The sequence below is a fragment of the Cyclopterus lumpus genome, chromosome 8 (genome assembly GCF_009769545.1).
Source record: "Cyclopterus lumpus isolate fCycLum1 chromosome 8, fCycLum1.pri, whole genome shotgun sequence".
NCBI classification, from domain to species: Eukaryota; Metazoa; Chordata; class Actinopteri; order Perciformes; family Cyclopteridae; genus Cyclopterus; species Cyclopterus lumpus.
In genome coordinates, this window is record NC_046973.1 from 3,160,413 (window position 1) to 3,175,861 (window position 15,449).

At 45.3% G+C, this 15,449-nt stretch overlaps 1 protein-coding gene, 1 long non-coding RNA gene and 4 other non-coding genes across 8 annotated transcripts; 1 reads left to right on the forward strand and 5 right to left on the reverse strand.

The window, feature by feature from the left end:
* The first annotated feature begins 902 nt into the window (after window positions 1-902).
* Window positions 903-10,789, forward strand: LOC117735248 (fas-binding factor 1 homolog). Of its 3 annotated transcripts, none has more exons than XM_034539764.1 (30): window positions 903-1,118; window positions 1,243-1,270; window positions 1,462-1,509; window positions 1,626-1,671; window positions 1,778-1,844; window positions 1,928-1,978; window positions 2,061-2,169; window positions 2,281-2,364; window positions 2,717-2,851; window positions 2,956-3,088; window positions 3,361-3,506; window positions 3,591-3,684; window positions 3,794-4,216; window positions 4,305-4,358; window positions 4,456-4,685; window positions 4,781-4,833; window positions 4,916-4,963; window positions 5,063-5,185; window positions 5,276-5,376; window positions 5,528-5,734; window positions 6,153-6,260; window positions 8,271-8,410; window positions 8,516-8,634; window positions 8,730-8,852; window positions 8,945-9,121; window positions 9,212-9,388; window positions 9,477-9,614; window positions 9,692-9,791; window positions 9,885-10,015; window positions 10,596-10,789. In XM_034539764.1, exons 1-30 carry the CDS (start codon window positions 1,116-1,118, stop codon window positions 10,677-10,679), a joined length of 3,480 nt encoding a protein of 1,159 aa, XP_034395655.1. In that variant the 5' UTR covers window positions 903-1,115; the 3' UTR covers window positions 10,680-10,789. The 3 variants fall into 3 exon arrangements, with proteins under 3 accessions (XP_034395655.1, XP_034395656.1, XP_034395658.1); XM_034539765.1 differs by having other exon boundaries at window positions 4,459-4,685; XM_034539767.1 differs by having other exon boundaries at window positions 1,778-1,820.
* A 2,019-nt stretch (window positions 10,790-12,808) lies between these two features.
* LOC117735265 lies at window positions 12,809-15,051 on the reverse strand. The gene is made up of 6 exons (XR_004609868.1): window positions 14,760-15,051; window positions 14,512-14,572; window positions 14,262-14,324; window positions 13,462-13,520; window positions 13,212-13,274; window positions 12,809-13,034 (listed from the first exon to the last, which is right to left on the reverse strand). It is a non-coding gene; the product is annotated as an uncharacterized LOC117735265 (long non-coding RNA).
* On the reverse strand, window positions 13,114-13,182 carry LOC117735725. Its single transcript, XR_004609919.1, has one exon. It is a non-coding gene; the product is annotated as a small nucleolar RNA R38 (small nucleolar RNA).
* On the reverse strand, window positions 13,349-13,420 carry LOC117735726. Its single transcript, XR_004609920.1, has one exon. It is a non-coding gene; the product is annotated as a small nucleolar RNA SNORD49 (small nucleolar RNA).
* On the reverse strand, window positions 14,163-14,232 carry LOC117735724. The gene has a single exon (XR_004609918.1). It is a non-coding gene; the product is annotated as a small nucleolar RNA R38 (small nucleolar RNA).
* On the reverse strand, window positions 14,399-14,470 carry LOC117735727. Its single transcript, XR_004609921.1, has one exon. It is a non-coding gene; the product is annotated as a small nucleolar RNA SNORD49 (small nucleolar RNA).
* Window positions 15,052-15,449: the final 398 nt, after the last annotated feature.

Sequence of the window (15,449 nt, forward strand, 5' to 3'; positions counted from 1 at the left end):
GAAGCATTTATCATATCGGAACTGGTATTGGTTCATGATAATTCAAATTTAAACTATCAATCCTTTCTGCCCATTTGCTTCACAATAAATGATCATCTCTAAAAAGGTGTGATTCATGCTTTGATCAAGTAAAAGCATGAATTCCCTGCTTCCAGACCTCCAGTGCACATAACTACTGATACGGAGCATGAAGCAACACACCCCTCCATCATCAGCGTTATCTACTAACCATATTCCTGCATGCATGGCCAGACATTTCAACGGGAGGGTGTCCGCTTGTTCGCGATGCTTGTGGAGCAAATCGTTGTGTTTTGACAGGAATGATGAGAAGAACAAATAACCACGTGACCGTTGGTTTGCGTGTCTAATCACATACCGTCCCGAATAGTTGTGCTGAACCTGAACCTTTGAGCAACGTGCTGACTGGTTGCTTCTTCGGCGTCGTGCTGATTGAGAGGTGCAAACATCAGGCCGAGACCTCACTGAATTAAACATGCGCTACCAGAATATAAATTATTCAGCTTATTTTATTCAGTTTTTGTTGAAACTGATTTTTCTTTTTTACTCGTTTTCTGAGCTCTGGCGCCACCTGGTGGTCAAAGCGTTTGGTAGGATTCGCGAAGTGAGCAGGAAGTCCACAACGTGCACCTTCATAACTCAAACACAGACCAAAACAGTCACCTTTTTATTAAGAAAATAAAATAATTTATAATAAAAATAAAATATAATAATATAATATAAAAAATATAAATATATATTTTAAAATATAAAATATAATATAATATAACAAATATAAATATATATATACATATATATTTTAAAATATAATTTAATTTTTTTTTAAAAATAAAATAAAACTACTATACCCACAATGCACTGTAAACAGGAAGCGGTCTGTCTGGCGCACCGGATGTTAGCAGCTCGTATTCAGCGGTAACTTCAAGTAACGTTCACGAGGCACAAGGTAGTTTTTTTTGTTATGCTAAATGACGTCACGGTAACGTGAACGCGCCCCGGCGGCTGCCAATGGCGACCGGAGACGCTTAATCCGGTTTAGCCGGGGGTTATTTACATTAGCTAGCTAGCTAGCCGCTCCCGGAGACAGATTTAAGAAAATGGTGAGTGAAACTGGCGCTCGCGACAACGTTTTTTCACGATTTATCGGCGTCACACTCGTGTTTTTTAAATCACATGCAATGTGTCCCGGATGTAAAATATCTCGTTATATTTACACTGTTGCAGGCTGCAAAGAAGGGAAAACCACCCAAAAGTAAGTTCCTCAAGTGTTGCTTACTGTATTATTATTATTATTATTATTATTATTATTATTATTATTATTATTATTATTATTATGCTATTCATACAGAATGACATAAATCCGGTGGGGTCATGTGTGATGTTAATACTCTTAAAGGCAACTCAAAAGTGTAATAATATTGTGGATAATACGGTTTTCCCAAGGTTCATTTGGAGATGAAGCTTTGCTCGACAGCATATTTGATGATACAGGTAAGTGAGCATTTCACCAGACAGACTTATTATTGTATTATCACTGCAAGGTTTTTCTTATATCTTTTTATATTTTTACATCTTTTATATTTCCTTTTTAACAATTCACTCCCCAGAACTCCCAGTGAGAGGAAAAGCGACTCGCAGTGGACCGTTAACTCGGTGAGACGGAGGAATCAAAGAGTTACACGCCACCAATTATACTGTAAATCATAACTGTTTGTGAGTTGTTGTTGTTGTTGTTGTTCTTCTTCTTCTTCTTCTCCAGCACTTCTGCCACTGATAATATCTTCAGTATGCTAGCAGAGCAGGTGAAGAAGGACGGGGACACTGGGGTATGTCGACAAGAGGAAAAGATACGTCCACAGTCTTATATCCGTATCAACATTTTTTTATCTATTCTTATTTTGTTGTCCAGGACTCTGACGTCTCAGCAGCTGACCCCAACGACATACTGAAGAACATGAAGGTAGGTCGTTATCAACTGTGTAAAAGCTAACGTTCAGCTTTGTTGTTGTCGGCACTTTGTTATTTTCTGTCTCTTGGTACAGGACATGGACGATATGGACGCTGACCTTTTTGCATCAAAGAAAAAGCCCAGTTCAGCTCCTGCACAAACAAAGAAAGACTCGGAGAGTAAAGTCAAACCAGAGGGAGCAGGTAATTCAGGGCGGAGAGCTCACGCATACATTATTCTCTCATTATTAGCAGCTTTGAAGTTTGCATGAATAGCAGCTAACAGAGAGAGCCGTGTCTCCCCCTTCCACTCAGGTGAACCCGCCGCCGCGGGAGGGAGGAAGCCAAACTCTGCACCTTCGTCCACGGCACAGAACTACAGGAAGTTCACCGTCTCTGGTGAGCGAGCCTCCCCCGTCCCGCCCGTCCTTTGACGATGAGCGTCATGTGACTCGCCGGTTGTTTACTTGTAGCTTCGCTTCGTTTCTCTCAAACTGCTGCATAAGTTCCCAGTGTGTGTATTAGCAGCTTGTTGTTGTTTGGTACGCCCGAACTATCGAATGCAACAGCCCTCCAGTAAATCCTATATTTGTTGAGCTCCTTTCTATATGTTAAAAGGTGTTTCCAATATTCTCCACCCCTGTTTTATATATATATATATATATATATATATATATATATATATATATATATATATATATACATATGAGAAAAAGAAAATGAAGCGTAAAGAGTGTGATTCCCTCTGCAGATCTGGACGACCCTCTGGCTGACCTACTTGATGACCTTCTTCCAGATGAACCCAAACCCAAACCTAAACCCAGAATACAGCCGGCCAAGCCTGAAAGATCCCCTTCAGCGTCCCCTGTCCTAAAGACTGAGACATGTGAGCCGTAAAGCGATAGAACTCTGTGTCTTTATATTCAAACTTTTAAACAACCATATACAGTGTGTGTGTGTGTGTGTGTTTATGTGTTCTTTGTTCATCAGCTAAGGCGGCGAAAAAACAAAGCGGTCTCACATTCGATGACGATAAGGACGATTTAATGGACGCGCTGGGATTTGAGAGCGATAAGAACAAACCCAAGAAAAAAGAGGCTGCGCTTTGGTCCAACGCGGAAAGGTAACGGCTCCGTCGTCACTCTCTATTGTTGTCCTTATTTATAGCGCTCAAACCATAAATAATTACTGCTGTCGTGCTTTGGGCTTCGGGGGATGCTGCAAGACAAACACGGTGTTTAAAGAATCACTTTGGTTCACCTTCACCGACTCTCCGTCTCCTAAAGTGTGTCTCCTTCTGTCTCCTTCTGTCTCCTTCTGTCTCCTTCTGTCTCTTTCTGTCTCCTTCTGTCTCCTTCTGTCTCTTTCTGTCTCCTTCTGTCTCCTTCCCCTCAGGAGCGAGACCCCTCAGAGGCCTCGCACCAAACTCGACGAGATTCTGGAGAGTTTGACTTCGCCTCGACTTCTGGAGCGACCTCCGACGGGCGAGAGGAAGGACCGGCCTCCGTCTCAAGAGCCCGAGAGGACCTCCGCTGTGAGAGGTGATAAGAGCCCCGGAGTAGCGCTTAATAAAAACATCCAAAAGATCAAATATTTTAAACGCTCATTTTGTTCCCATTCATCAGAACCGCTTTTAGAAGATGACCTCACATTTGGCTCGTATCAGCCCACCCTGGGATCCACGCCTGAGGGGCGCCAGTCCCGCAGACAGTCAGTCAGGTGTGTGTGTGTGTGTGTGTGTGTGTGTGTGTGTCCAACCTATGGGTTTTAACGGAGGCTCTTTGCCCGTCATGACAAGCTGAACCTCATATTTTTGTCTCATCGTCAGGTTTTCCACAGGCGACACCGGTCCCTCGACCCCGGAGAAGAAACCCAAACCCGCCACCCCCACTCGGCAACGCACCTCGGCCGACTGGCTGGGCCTGAAGACAAACGACGACCGCACCTTCCTCATGGGTGATGCTGAAGAGGCCAAAAGCTCTGCAGGGTCTCTGAAGGCTCCTTCCTCCCCCTCCTTGGAGAGGAGACCCTCCCTGACTGGTGGTCCGGCCTTAACCGATAACATCACCAAACAAACCACGCTAGAGGTTTCTAAAGGCCTGCAGAGAGAGGAGGAGAAGGAGGAGGAAGAGGAGGAGGAGGATGACTGGTTAGCAGGAGCGCTGAGCAGGAAGAAGGCTCTGTCAAAAACATCCAAGCAGGAAGACTCTTTAGGCCTGGGAGAGGAAGTGGATCTGGAGTCGCCCGTTAGGTACACAACAAAGAATAAACGACACGTATGATGACAGAAGAAGCTCATTTTAGTTCAGCTTTGAACGATACGCTGCTCTTGTTTTCAGTCAACCGGCTCCCAGAGGCCGAGAGGACGCGCTCACATCTGTCCAGGAATCGAGGTGAGATTTTTGTTCTGTGAATCCATGAAACCCCCCACGAACCGCCAGGTGAAACTCTCCAGCTCTTATCTTGTCGTCCTCCTTCGGTTCCGTGCAGCAGCGCTCTTCTCGGACCGCCCAGCCCGGCGGCTCACTCCACTCCCGTCAGAGAGACGTCTCACCCCTCAGATTCCCCTCCTCCTCCTCCTCCTCCTCCTCCTCCTCTTCTTACTGGTCTCTCGCCGGTCTCTGCTGCTAGCGTTAGCCACACCCAACCCCCCTCCCGTAAGGGCCCAAGGGGGCCCAGTCAGGCTTCGGATAAAAACCTGCAACAGCTTCCATCGTGCTGTAGGTGATCTCGGGTTTTACATTCAGTATTCAACATGTAATCTAACGTGAGCAGGTCGTCAAGAATCATTATTCATGGTTGTTTTTCTTTCCAGCTGTTTCACAGACAAACCAAATGCCAAACACATCAACTGCTGTCCAACAACAGGTATTCGTGCTTTCCTGTATTACGATTGGCCAATCCCTTTTTAATCTTGTTTGTTTTAAACCCGTCCGTATCCTCTGAACAGGTGACTCTTTCAGCAGACAGTCTGCAGCAGCTGCTTCTGCAACAGCAGGTTGGGAACATGAACAGTCTCAACTCTTTAGATCAATTCCACATGTAAAGACAGAGGGGGGGGGTTGTTCTTGACCCCCGCTTACTCTTCCCCTGACAGATGATGCACTCTCAGTTTCTGGGTCTCGGGAGCGTCGCGGTGGATTCAAGACTCGAAGAGAAAGAGCGGCACCGTGGAGATCATCACGCGTTACAGGCTCGCGTCGTCCAACTGGAGGGACAGGTACATCAACGGGAAACAAAGAATAACCTCCCGTGCTGCCCCAAATCACCCGTTTCCCTCCACGAGCAACTCCTCTGTGTTCCTGTCCAGGTGAAGAGTCTGCAGCTGGAGCGAGAGCAAAGCCAGATGTTGCTAGAGAGCGTCCAGCAGAGGCATAAACAGGATATGGAGCTGATGGAGAACGCACACAAGTAGTCTCACAGTCAACCACACACACACACACACACACAGCACGGATGTGACCGCATGTGTTTGTGTTAAACGTACATTATGTATAATCCCTCTGCACTTGGAGCGTCTGTGTGCCGAGCGAATGCCGTACGTACCGTTGTGCACTTCCAGGGGTCGCGTGAAGCTGCTGGAGGACTCGGCGGCCCAGAGGGAGACGCAAGCGGGGAAGGAGCGCGAAGACCTGGCGGAGCGTCTGTCCGCCGCGACGCGATCGGCAGAGCAGGAGCGCTGCGAGCTGCTGGCTCAGCACCAGCGCAAACTGGCGCTGAGCCAGCAGGACCGAGACCGTGAGGTGGAGCGACTCAGAGACCTCCAGAGGTACGCCAGGGAAGCCCTTTTCCACGCTTTGGTTCTATAACGATAGCAAGTGCTGAAGTAGGACCTTCGACCGCCGTCGACGCGTCAGTAAATTGATAAAACAATAGTTCCATCAGCACCACGAGACACAGAGAAATCTGTGAAGCTAATCTGCTTTTTAAGAATGAACAAAACATAAAACGTGTTTTAGGACCGAGAGCAGATCACTCGGCTTAATCTTTTTATTCTAAAATGCGTCCGGGGTCTGATTGAAGAATAATAATACCCAGAAACCCCTGGAACACAGACTGGTGTCAAAAGATTTTACTAAATTACACATAACTCCTAAAATAAGTCCCAAATGAACACACGCATGTATGTATATTTAGTGATAAATATATGAGCGTGACGTTTTCCATATATTGGTGTATTTGTCCAGGAAATCCATCTTGGAGATGAAGAAAGACCACGAGGACCAGGTCCGGAGACTGAAGAAGTTAAAGGACGAGGAGATCGACGCAGTTACAAGCGCGACGTCTCAGACCAGGTTGGACGTTAGCAACGTTTGCAATTATACTAGTAATTATAATTAAATTCAGCTTTGTTTTGTACAGCACAATATCAACACAGTTAATCCATGAGACAGAAATAATACACACATAGTGAGAGGAGTAACGACAGTAGCGGCATCATCTCCTTCTTACCCATCTCATTAACACCTCCCTCTCAACCGGCTGTTTCCCCAACTCTCTGAAGGAGGCAAGAGTCAACCCTCTCCTGAAGAAACCCACTCTCGACCCATCTGAAGTCAATAACTACAGACCTGTCTCTCTCCTCCCCTTCCTTTCCAAAACTCTAGAGCGAGCTATCTTTAACCAAGTCTCCTCCTTTCTTCACAGTAACAACCTTCTAGACCCCCACCAGTCTGGATTCAAGGCAGGCCACTCAACAGAGACTGCCCTCCTTGCTGTCTCTGAGCAGCTTCACACTGCTAGAGCAGCCTCTCTCTCCTCTGTCCTCATCCTTCTAGACCTTTCCGCTGCCTTTGACACAGTGAACCACCAGATCCTCTTGTCCTCCCTCCAGGACCTGGGTATCTCAGGCACCGCGCTCTCACTCTTCTCATCCTACCTCACCGACCGCTCTTACCGGGTAACCTGGAGAGGATCTGTGTCTGAGCCTTGTCCTCTGACTACTGGGGTCCCTCAGGGTTCAGTCCTTGGTCCTCTTCTCTTCTCTCTGTACACCAACTCTCTTGGCTCTGTCATTCGCTCGCATGGCTTCACCTACCACAGCTATGCTGACGACACCCAACTGATCCTCTCGTTTCCCCAATCTGAAACACAGGTAGCAGCACGAATCTCTGCCTGTCTGACCGACATCTCTCAGTGGATGTCCGCACACCACCTGAAAATTAACCCGGACAAGACTGAACTTCTCCTCCTTCCAGGAAAAGGCTCTCCCACCCACGACCTATCTATTAACTTCAACAACTCAGTGCTGGTTCCGACTCCGACTGCCAGGAACCTCGGAGTGACACTCGACAGTCAACTCTCCCTGACTGCCGACATTACCGCAATAACACGCTCCTGTAGGTACATGCTGTACAACATCAGGAGAATACGACCCCTTCTCACTCAGAAGGCGGCACAGGTTCTGGTCCAGGCTCTGGTCATCTCACGGCTGGACTACTGTAACTCCCTCTTGGCAGGTCTACCTGCTAATGCCATTCGACCTCTACAGCTCATCCAGAATGCAGCTGCTCGACTGGTCTTCAACCTCCCGAAATTTACCCACACTACTCCGCTCCTCCGCGACCTTCACTGGTTACCGGTGGCCGCCCGCATCCGCTTCAAAACATTGGTACTTGCGTACCGTGCTGCGAACAGATCGGGTCCGGTCTACATCCAGGACATGGTCCAACCGTACACCCAGGACATGGTCCAACCGTACACCCCAGCCCGTTCACTTCGCTCGGCTTCTGACAATCGGCTTGCAGCTCCGTCACTTCGAGCTAAACACTCAACGAAGTCACGACTGTTTGCTGTGCTGGCTCCTCATTGGTGGAACGAGCTCCCCATTGACATCAGGACAGCAGAAAGTCTCTACACCTTCCGTCGCAAACTAAAAACACATCTTTTTCGACTATACCTTGAATAGGTAGCACTTAAATGCCGTAGGAGCACTTAAATGCACTTTGTAGTTTGGCACTTTAGTAGCACTTAAATGGCACTTACGGATAGTACTCTGTAGTTTAACGTTATTGAAGAAATTGTACTTGCTTGATTCTTGTTGTTCTGAGTTTGGACTCATGGTTTAATGCACTTATTGTAAGTCGCTTTGGATAAAAGCGTCAGCTAAATGACATGTAATGTAATGTAATGTAATATTTATTATGATATACAGAATGTAGCAAGAGAAAACAACAACAGGATGTTTTTGTTTTACGCACCGACCAAACAATCTAGTTCAGAATTTCTGTGATTTTGTAATTCTTTAATAGACTGTTTGTCTGTTTGTTTGTTTGTTTATTTGTTTGTTTGTATTTTTCCTCCAGGTCTCTTACGGTGGTGATGGAGCAGATGGAGCAGTTCTCCTCTCGGCTCGGGGATCTTTCTTCTCGGGTGGAGAGCACACATGAACACACGGCTCACGGCCTGGAGCAAGGGGCGCGGCACAGAGACGAGCAGCTTCGAGGTACCTCTCTCTCTCACACACACACACACACACACACACACACAATTAGGTCAAAACAGAAAGCTGGAGGTCGACTGAAGGTCATTCTCTAAATGCACGTCTCAGTGATGCAGGACCGCCTGGCCCAGCAGCAGAAAGCCATGGCGGAGGAGAGGTCGTACCTCAAGGAGATCATTTCCAGGATGGACACGCAGCTCAATGAGCAGCAGAGGCAGCTGGAGAAGGTCAGGGTCGAATTAAAGAATACCTGCATGTGCTTTGTTGCAGCAGTACACCACAAGTGCACAAGACTGATGGTACTTTGTTGTATCTACCTCAGGAGCGCTGGAAGATGACAGCAGAGCAGGCCAAGGCAGAGTCGACCCAGAGGGGCCTGGAGGGAGAGCGGCATGCCCTCAGCCTGCAGATCAACATGGAGAGAGAGGAGCTGGAGAGAGCCAAGGTGCGCCAGGTTGAACATGCACATCTACTGCGACTGCGTCCTTATGTGCCCCACCCCCCCACCTCAATTCTCCTCCCGCCCCGTTTCATCAGAGTGCACTGCTGGAGGAGCAGAAGTCGGTGATGCAGCATTTTGCAGAGGAGAGGAGGAAGCTGGCCGCAGACTGGGCCCACTTTCACAGCCTGGAGAAGCAGAGGCACGAGAGGGCAGAGCGGGAGGCCAGCAGCCTCTTGGAGAAGAGAGAGGGCTCCATCCTCAGCCTGGCTCAGGTGAGCTCCCTAAAAACTACGCTGCGACCGTGTTTACGTTACGAAAAAAAAGACATTTTAATTGGGACTCTTTTTTTGTTTCTGCTGTAGGACCAAGCCGACTTAAAGCTGCACACCGCAGAGCTGAAACTAAAGGAGGCGGCCGTGGCACAAGAGGGAGAGACTGTGCAAAGACTCAGAGAAGAACTGGACAGAGAGAAGGAGAGGATAAGCAGCACGGCCTTGAGGCTGAAGACAAGAGCCCACGAGGTGGAGGCCTTCAGCGAGGTGACGTCACACACCGCGCGTCAGTGCAGTCGGCGGCGTGATGGCCTAGCTAACGACTGTGTTGTGCTCTGTTTTTCCTTTTTTGCAGCTCGCCGCGGAGAAGCATGCGGAGGGAGAACGAGCGCTGCGGGAGGCGAAGCGGGTGGAGGCCGAGCACCAGGCGAGGCTCGGAAACATCCGCACCCAGACGGAGCGGCTGAGGCAGCAAGAACAACGGCTCCTTCAGGTGCGTGTCGTCACTCGGGACGTTCTTCAGGTCGCGAAGAGAGCACGCGGCGCAACTTTAAACTCGTCTTGTTGCAGGAGCGGACGCGGTTAAGCCACCTGCAGGAGGACACGGAGAGGCTGAGACGAAACGCTCCGATGACCTCGTCGCCACAGGTGTTTACAAGCACCTCGCCAGGTGAGGGCCGTTCCGTTATGGACCGTCGCGGCTCATACAAGTTGGAAATGAACACGTCAAATGAAGTACATAACGCGGCGCTGTTATCTGTAGATGCAGGTTCGGTGTTGCCGAATCCTGAGCTGGCGTCGACCGTGAACATTCCCCCCGCGGCCTCGTTGGCCAGCTCTCAGTCCATGGCTCTTCAGGCTAGTCTGGCTCTGTGGAAGTACACGGCAGAAAAGGTAACACCCACTGGACCCCACTGTCAAGTCCTAGTGTTCCCCTTAGGACTCCATTTCTAGTGAAATGCCCACAATTCATAGTAATGTGATGTTAAACCGCGGGTTTGCAATTGAACATTGAGGATTAAAGATGGAACATAAAAACACATGAAAGCAGAGGAATGCTATTATCCAGCTTTATTCAAACATTTCATTTCCTCTGAGGCGAGCGCCTGGAAGACAAAATAACTCCCCACAATTGTACACATGGTAGTGATATGTTGCTGCAGAGCATTTACACCATTTCGAGCCCTTACAGCCTCTCACTTGTCAAGTCTGAGGGTTCAGGGTTTGAAGCATGATTCGGCCTCATCAGGAAGAGTAACTTCAAATGTAGATCTGTTGTGAGGACCTAGAACTGCAGCAAACCAAATAGCATTTAATGACATTAAACTCTTCACCGAAATGTTTTTATTTCTGCTCAGTCTTCATGCACAAAGATTTTCAACAGATGCTTCAATTCAGACCCTCAAATTACTTTGTGGGCTGCAGCCACTCGAAGTACATATTTAGGTCTCACAACTTCTCTCCCTCCCCACAGGACCGTGAATACCTTCAAGAGGAACAGATCTTCTTAGAGAATTTGAAGAAGAAATCGTACAGATCACCTTTCAACACAGATTGACCGACTTGCTGGGAACCACCCAGCATGATTAAGTGTAAAACATTCAGCGACAGATTCACTTGCAATGGTTTTTATTTTGTTTAATAAACTACTTTTCCACTGCTGGAGGAGCAGAAGTCGGTGATGCAGCATTGTGCAGAGAGGAGGAAGCTGGCTGCAGACTGGGCCCACTTTCACAGCCTAACACCATTAGTTCTGTGTCTGTCTCAGTGTCTGTTGATTACTCACGCCCTTCACCTGCCCTCAGCACTCCTCTGCCTCCTTGACGACATTAAAGGCCTTTTTTTTTATTGCCAAGGCACATTTTTTTTCTTCAACCTGAACATTCTACTGTTTAAAAGTATACTATAAATATAAATAATACAAAATCCGTGGCTTCAAACTACAGCTTCAAACTTTTTAACTATGAACAATAACGTGTTCTGCTGGTTATTTAGATGTTTAAGAACATAAAAGTTCATCTTATTAAGGCAACAAACAAAAAGAAAATCTTTATTTTAGGTTGATAAATTATGGATTTGGTGTAATAAAAAACAATGTATTAATTTCATACTTTATATATATATATGAGAGAGATTGTAATGACTAATTTCTTAAACCAGTCACTGATTTAAAAATCAATAACTTGAATTAAAACTTGTTTTTGAAATAAAACAAATTATATTTATATATATATATGTATATTTTAAATATATTTATTTATATATACTGTGTATTTATATTTATATATTATAGATATATATATATATATATATATACATATAAATGTATAAATAAATGTAAGTTTTTCTCGTTAATCTGTTTTTTAAATTGTTTCCTTCAGGAGCGTTAAAACTAATATTGCCAAGTAATGAATAACATGTTTTCGATATGCCGTCGCTAGGTGAAGAACACAGGTATAATAACCAAATATGGGAATCTGAGGATTGAAACATAATGAATAATTGGGGAAATGCTGCCACCTCCTTGAATCAAGTGATTTACCAGTGTTTGGGTTATTAATGTGTACATTGTGTGTTTGTAACAACAAAAAAAAAGGCATTCCAGTAAATTGAAACTAAATATATAAACCAAATATATTCAAAGTGCTTGTGAAAGTATAGTACATGTAGCTTCACTTAATTACAACTGACAGCAACAACAACAAACGCAAAGCAGTCTTTTGGTCATAAATAAACATCCAGACAGTCACAACTTAATTCAAACCACCTCTACAGCTGTCGTCCCTCCACTTCTGTACAAATGTGAGATGTACTGAGACACACTGGTGGGCTCCGCCTCTCTCGCTCTCCACTCAGTCACTTTTCTGAGAAGCTGAAACCTACAATAAAGGAGAACGAAGAATCAGCTGCGATCAACTCTCCGTGGGTGAATATGTATTGTGTAATTCAATATGACTGTTCTCTTCTTAAATGTTCCATTAGTTTATTAAGATCAACACATGGAAGTCTGTACGGGGCCCACTGTGTCCCGTAGGCTCCATTTCTAAAGCCTTTCCCTGAGGGAAATACCCACAATTCAGTCATGTGACGGGTTTGCAATTGAACATTGAGGATTAAAGATGGAACATAAAAACACATGAATGCTATTATACAGCTTTATTCAAACATTTCATTTCCTCTGAGGCGAGCGCCTGGAAGACTTTCAAATCAGGGAGTAGAAAGTGCAAAATAACTCCCCACAATTGTACATATGCTAGATTTACTTAAATGTTACATTAGTTTATATTTGTAATAAAAAAGAAATTTCCCCCTCTGATAAAGTAAACCGTTGCCCCATTCTCATTTAAGTCAAGTCTGAGGGTTCAGGGTTAGAGGGATTAAGATTCGGCCTCATCAGGACAAGTAACTCCAAATTGAACCGCCTGATAATTTAAATCTTTGTGAGGACCTAGAACTAGCAAACCGTCAAATAGCATTTAATGACATGACCGTGATTACCTTCAAGAGGAACATCTTCTTGAAGACATCGCACAGATTACCTTTCAACAGATTGACCGACATGCTGGTGATCAGTAAGATTTAACTTTGTGTAATATTCAGGAACAGATTCACACTAGTTTACTTGCAATGTTTTTTATTTAGAAATACATTTGTCATTAAACCATCAGGTAAAGACAGAACACTTCAAACGTGCCGACATTGCATTTATTTGCATTTTACACACTTTTAAACAACTTTTTCATTAATCACATTTCAGTTCAAACAGTCTTTAAACTCTTTTCAGACATGTGATAAAGGACCAGGCGGCCTGTCACCATTACAGCTCTAGATGTCCCAGTTCAAACTTGATAAAGCGTATTAACAGATCCATGCCATTAAACTGTGGGGTCGTCCACCTCTCCGTTGATTTCATCTGCAAATTAAGAAAAAAAACGGGGTTTTTATAAACTTTTATAAAGATGCAACACAAACTGAAGAAACTGTATCTGGAGTCAAGCCTCAGGTTACCATGACTCATCAGTTAAATTCAGACAGGGATAACTTTATCATCACTGGCTTGACGTGAATCGGCCTTCAGTGTCACAAGTACCTGATGAACAGATCCTGGTACCCACGTGGCCTCTGGTAGTCATGTGTAGCAGCTCCTTACATCCTGTAAAGAGGAGAAAACATACATCTAGATCATTTTAAGGGTTTAGACTATGAACAGGCCGTTCAGAGGACAGATCTCAGAACAGCTATTTAGCGTCAGTTATCGCATCGGACGGCACTTCCTATGCAGCAGTTTTCATCACAGAACGTGCAACGTGGATCCCGAGAGGGGCCCACGTGGTACACACCTTATCAGCAGGACGCCTCACTCAGTCTACCAGGGACGGACGACGCCCGGATCTCGGACCTGTGACGCAAGGAGACATTTGGTCAATGAAAATCTGAAATATGATTTTAATATGAGCGTAAAGAACTTCACTTTTGTTTCTTTTTAATGACAACCAGTCCTAAAAGTGAGAGAAGCTGCATGAAGCACCACAGAGGGTGAGACACGTTCCTGTGTATCTGCCAGTGAAAGGTGATCCAGCTGTGCAGCAGCTATTATACAGCTGCCCCATTCATTCAAAACAGCCCACGAGGGATAATACACACATATCAGTTACACGCCTACTGATCCTGTAAGGCTTCATTATTCCTCCTCAGTAAATTATACACTGAAAAAAATAAATAAAATCACATCAAAACAAGGAGTTTTTGTTTCCCGGCTTCGTCTCATTACGTCTCGCTCTGTTTCAAATGCGCACCGTCCTCACGGTTCCTTTGTCTCTGGTCTCATTAGCTCCTCCGTGGTACACAATAAGAGCGATAATTAACATGCATACTACATGAGGAGTGTTTATGTGGCTAATCACTCATCTGGGAGGATGTTGGTGATGAGAAAGATGTTTGGGTCCCGGAATGATTCTTTTTGTTGTAGAATAATATCCCTTTGACTCGTATGGAAATATTTAACCATTTGAAATATATAAAGCATAAACTGTATCTGAAGTCAAGCCTCAGGTTACCATGACTCATCACTTAAAATTCAGACAGGGATAACTTTATCATCACTGGCTTGACGTGAATCGGCCTTCAGTGTCACAAGTACCTGATGAACAGATCCTGGTACCCACGTGGCCTCTGGTAGTCATGTGTAGCAGCTCCTTACATCCTGTAAAGAGGAGAAAACATACATCTAGATCATTTTAAGGGTTTAGACTATGAACAGGCCGTTCAGAGGACAGATCTCAGAACAGCTATTTAGCGTCAGTTATCGCATCGGACGGCACTTCCTATGCAGCAGTTTTCATCACAGAACGTGCAACGTGGATCCCGAGAGGGGCCCACGTGGTACACACCTTATCATCAGGACGCCTCGCGCTCAGTCGACCAGGGACAGCCGACGCCCGGATCTCGGACCTGTGACGTAAGGAGACAATTGGTCAATGACTGTTCGGCAGCAGGAGCACGTGACTCACACATGAGGTCTGCAGCTACAGTCAGATACCATTTTTATCAACATGTTTTTTTCAGACAGGGATAACAGAATCATCACGTGAACTGCATTTTTTTTAATAAACCATTTTTTAAAAAAAGTCCTCTTTACCTTTCATCGTGTTGCATTCCACCATGTTGGATGATTCCTTAGTGGCCGAAGCGTGGTCTTCCTCCACGTGTTAGCTTAGCTCACAGCTAGCACGACCGCGCATGTGACCGGCTGCACACTCCCGGGCGCTTTAAAGTCTCGTTCACTACTCAGGAGGTGTGAAGTTACCTGTTCACGGCGGCTCGGCTGCACAAAACGTCACAATGAGACGTGAACGCGTCTCAAGGCGTGAGAGCCGCATGTCTGGAGAGCTGGAGCTACTCGAGTCCTCACACAAGCCGAGGAAAGAGGAGGAAGGACCGAAGTCTCGCGTGATGAAGCTTTTATAGGTTGTCGACGTCACAGCCCACGTGATGACCGACTGGGCGGTGCTAAAAATTCAACTGTTTGCGAGGAGTAAGGCTACTATTCCATAAATTGATAAGGAACTCAATGCTAATTTATATAATATATATAATATATATATTATATAAATTAGTGTAAAAACTGTTATTAAAAAAAGGTTTACAAGAACGGAAGTAGCAGTTTCTCTCAAATCAGATCACAAACATTGTATAATTCCGACTTTACTAATGTGAAATGTTATGAATATGAGGTCAGATGTGTCAAAAAGAAGAAAAAAAAGAATAATACACACAATTGAAGAGATTCATTTGGATTACATGTGTTTTGTGTGTTTTTTTTATTGCT

Excerpts from the sequence above, each read along its gene's own strand:
- LOC117735248 (XM_034539764.1), top strand. Across the intron at positions 2,170-2,280 it reads AGTCAAACCAGAGGGAGCAG|GTGAACCCGCCGCCGCGGGA; the intron begins GTAATTCAGGGC and ends CCTTCCACTCAG. Across the intron at positions 8,853-8,944 it reads AGGAGCTGGAGAGAGCCAAG|AGTGCACTGCTGGAGGAGCA; the intron begins GTGCGCCAGGTT and ends CCGTTTCATCAG.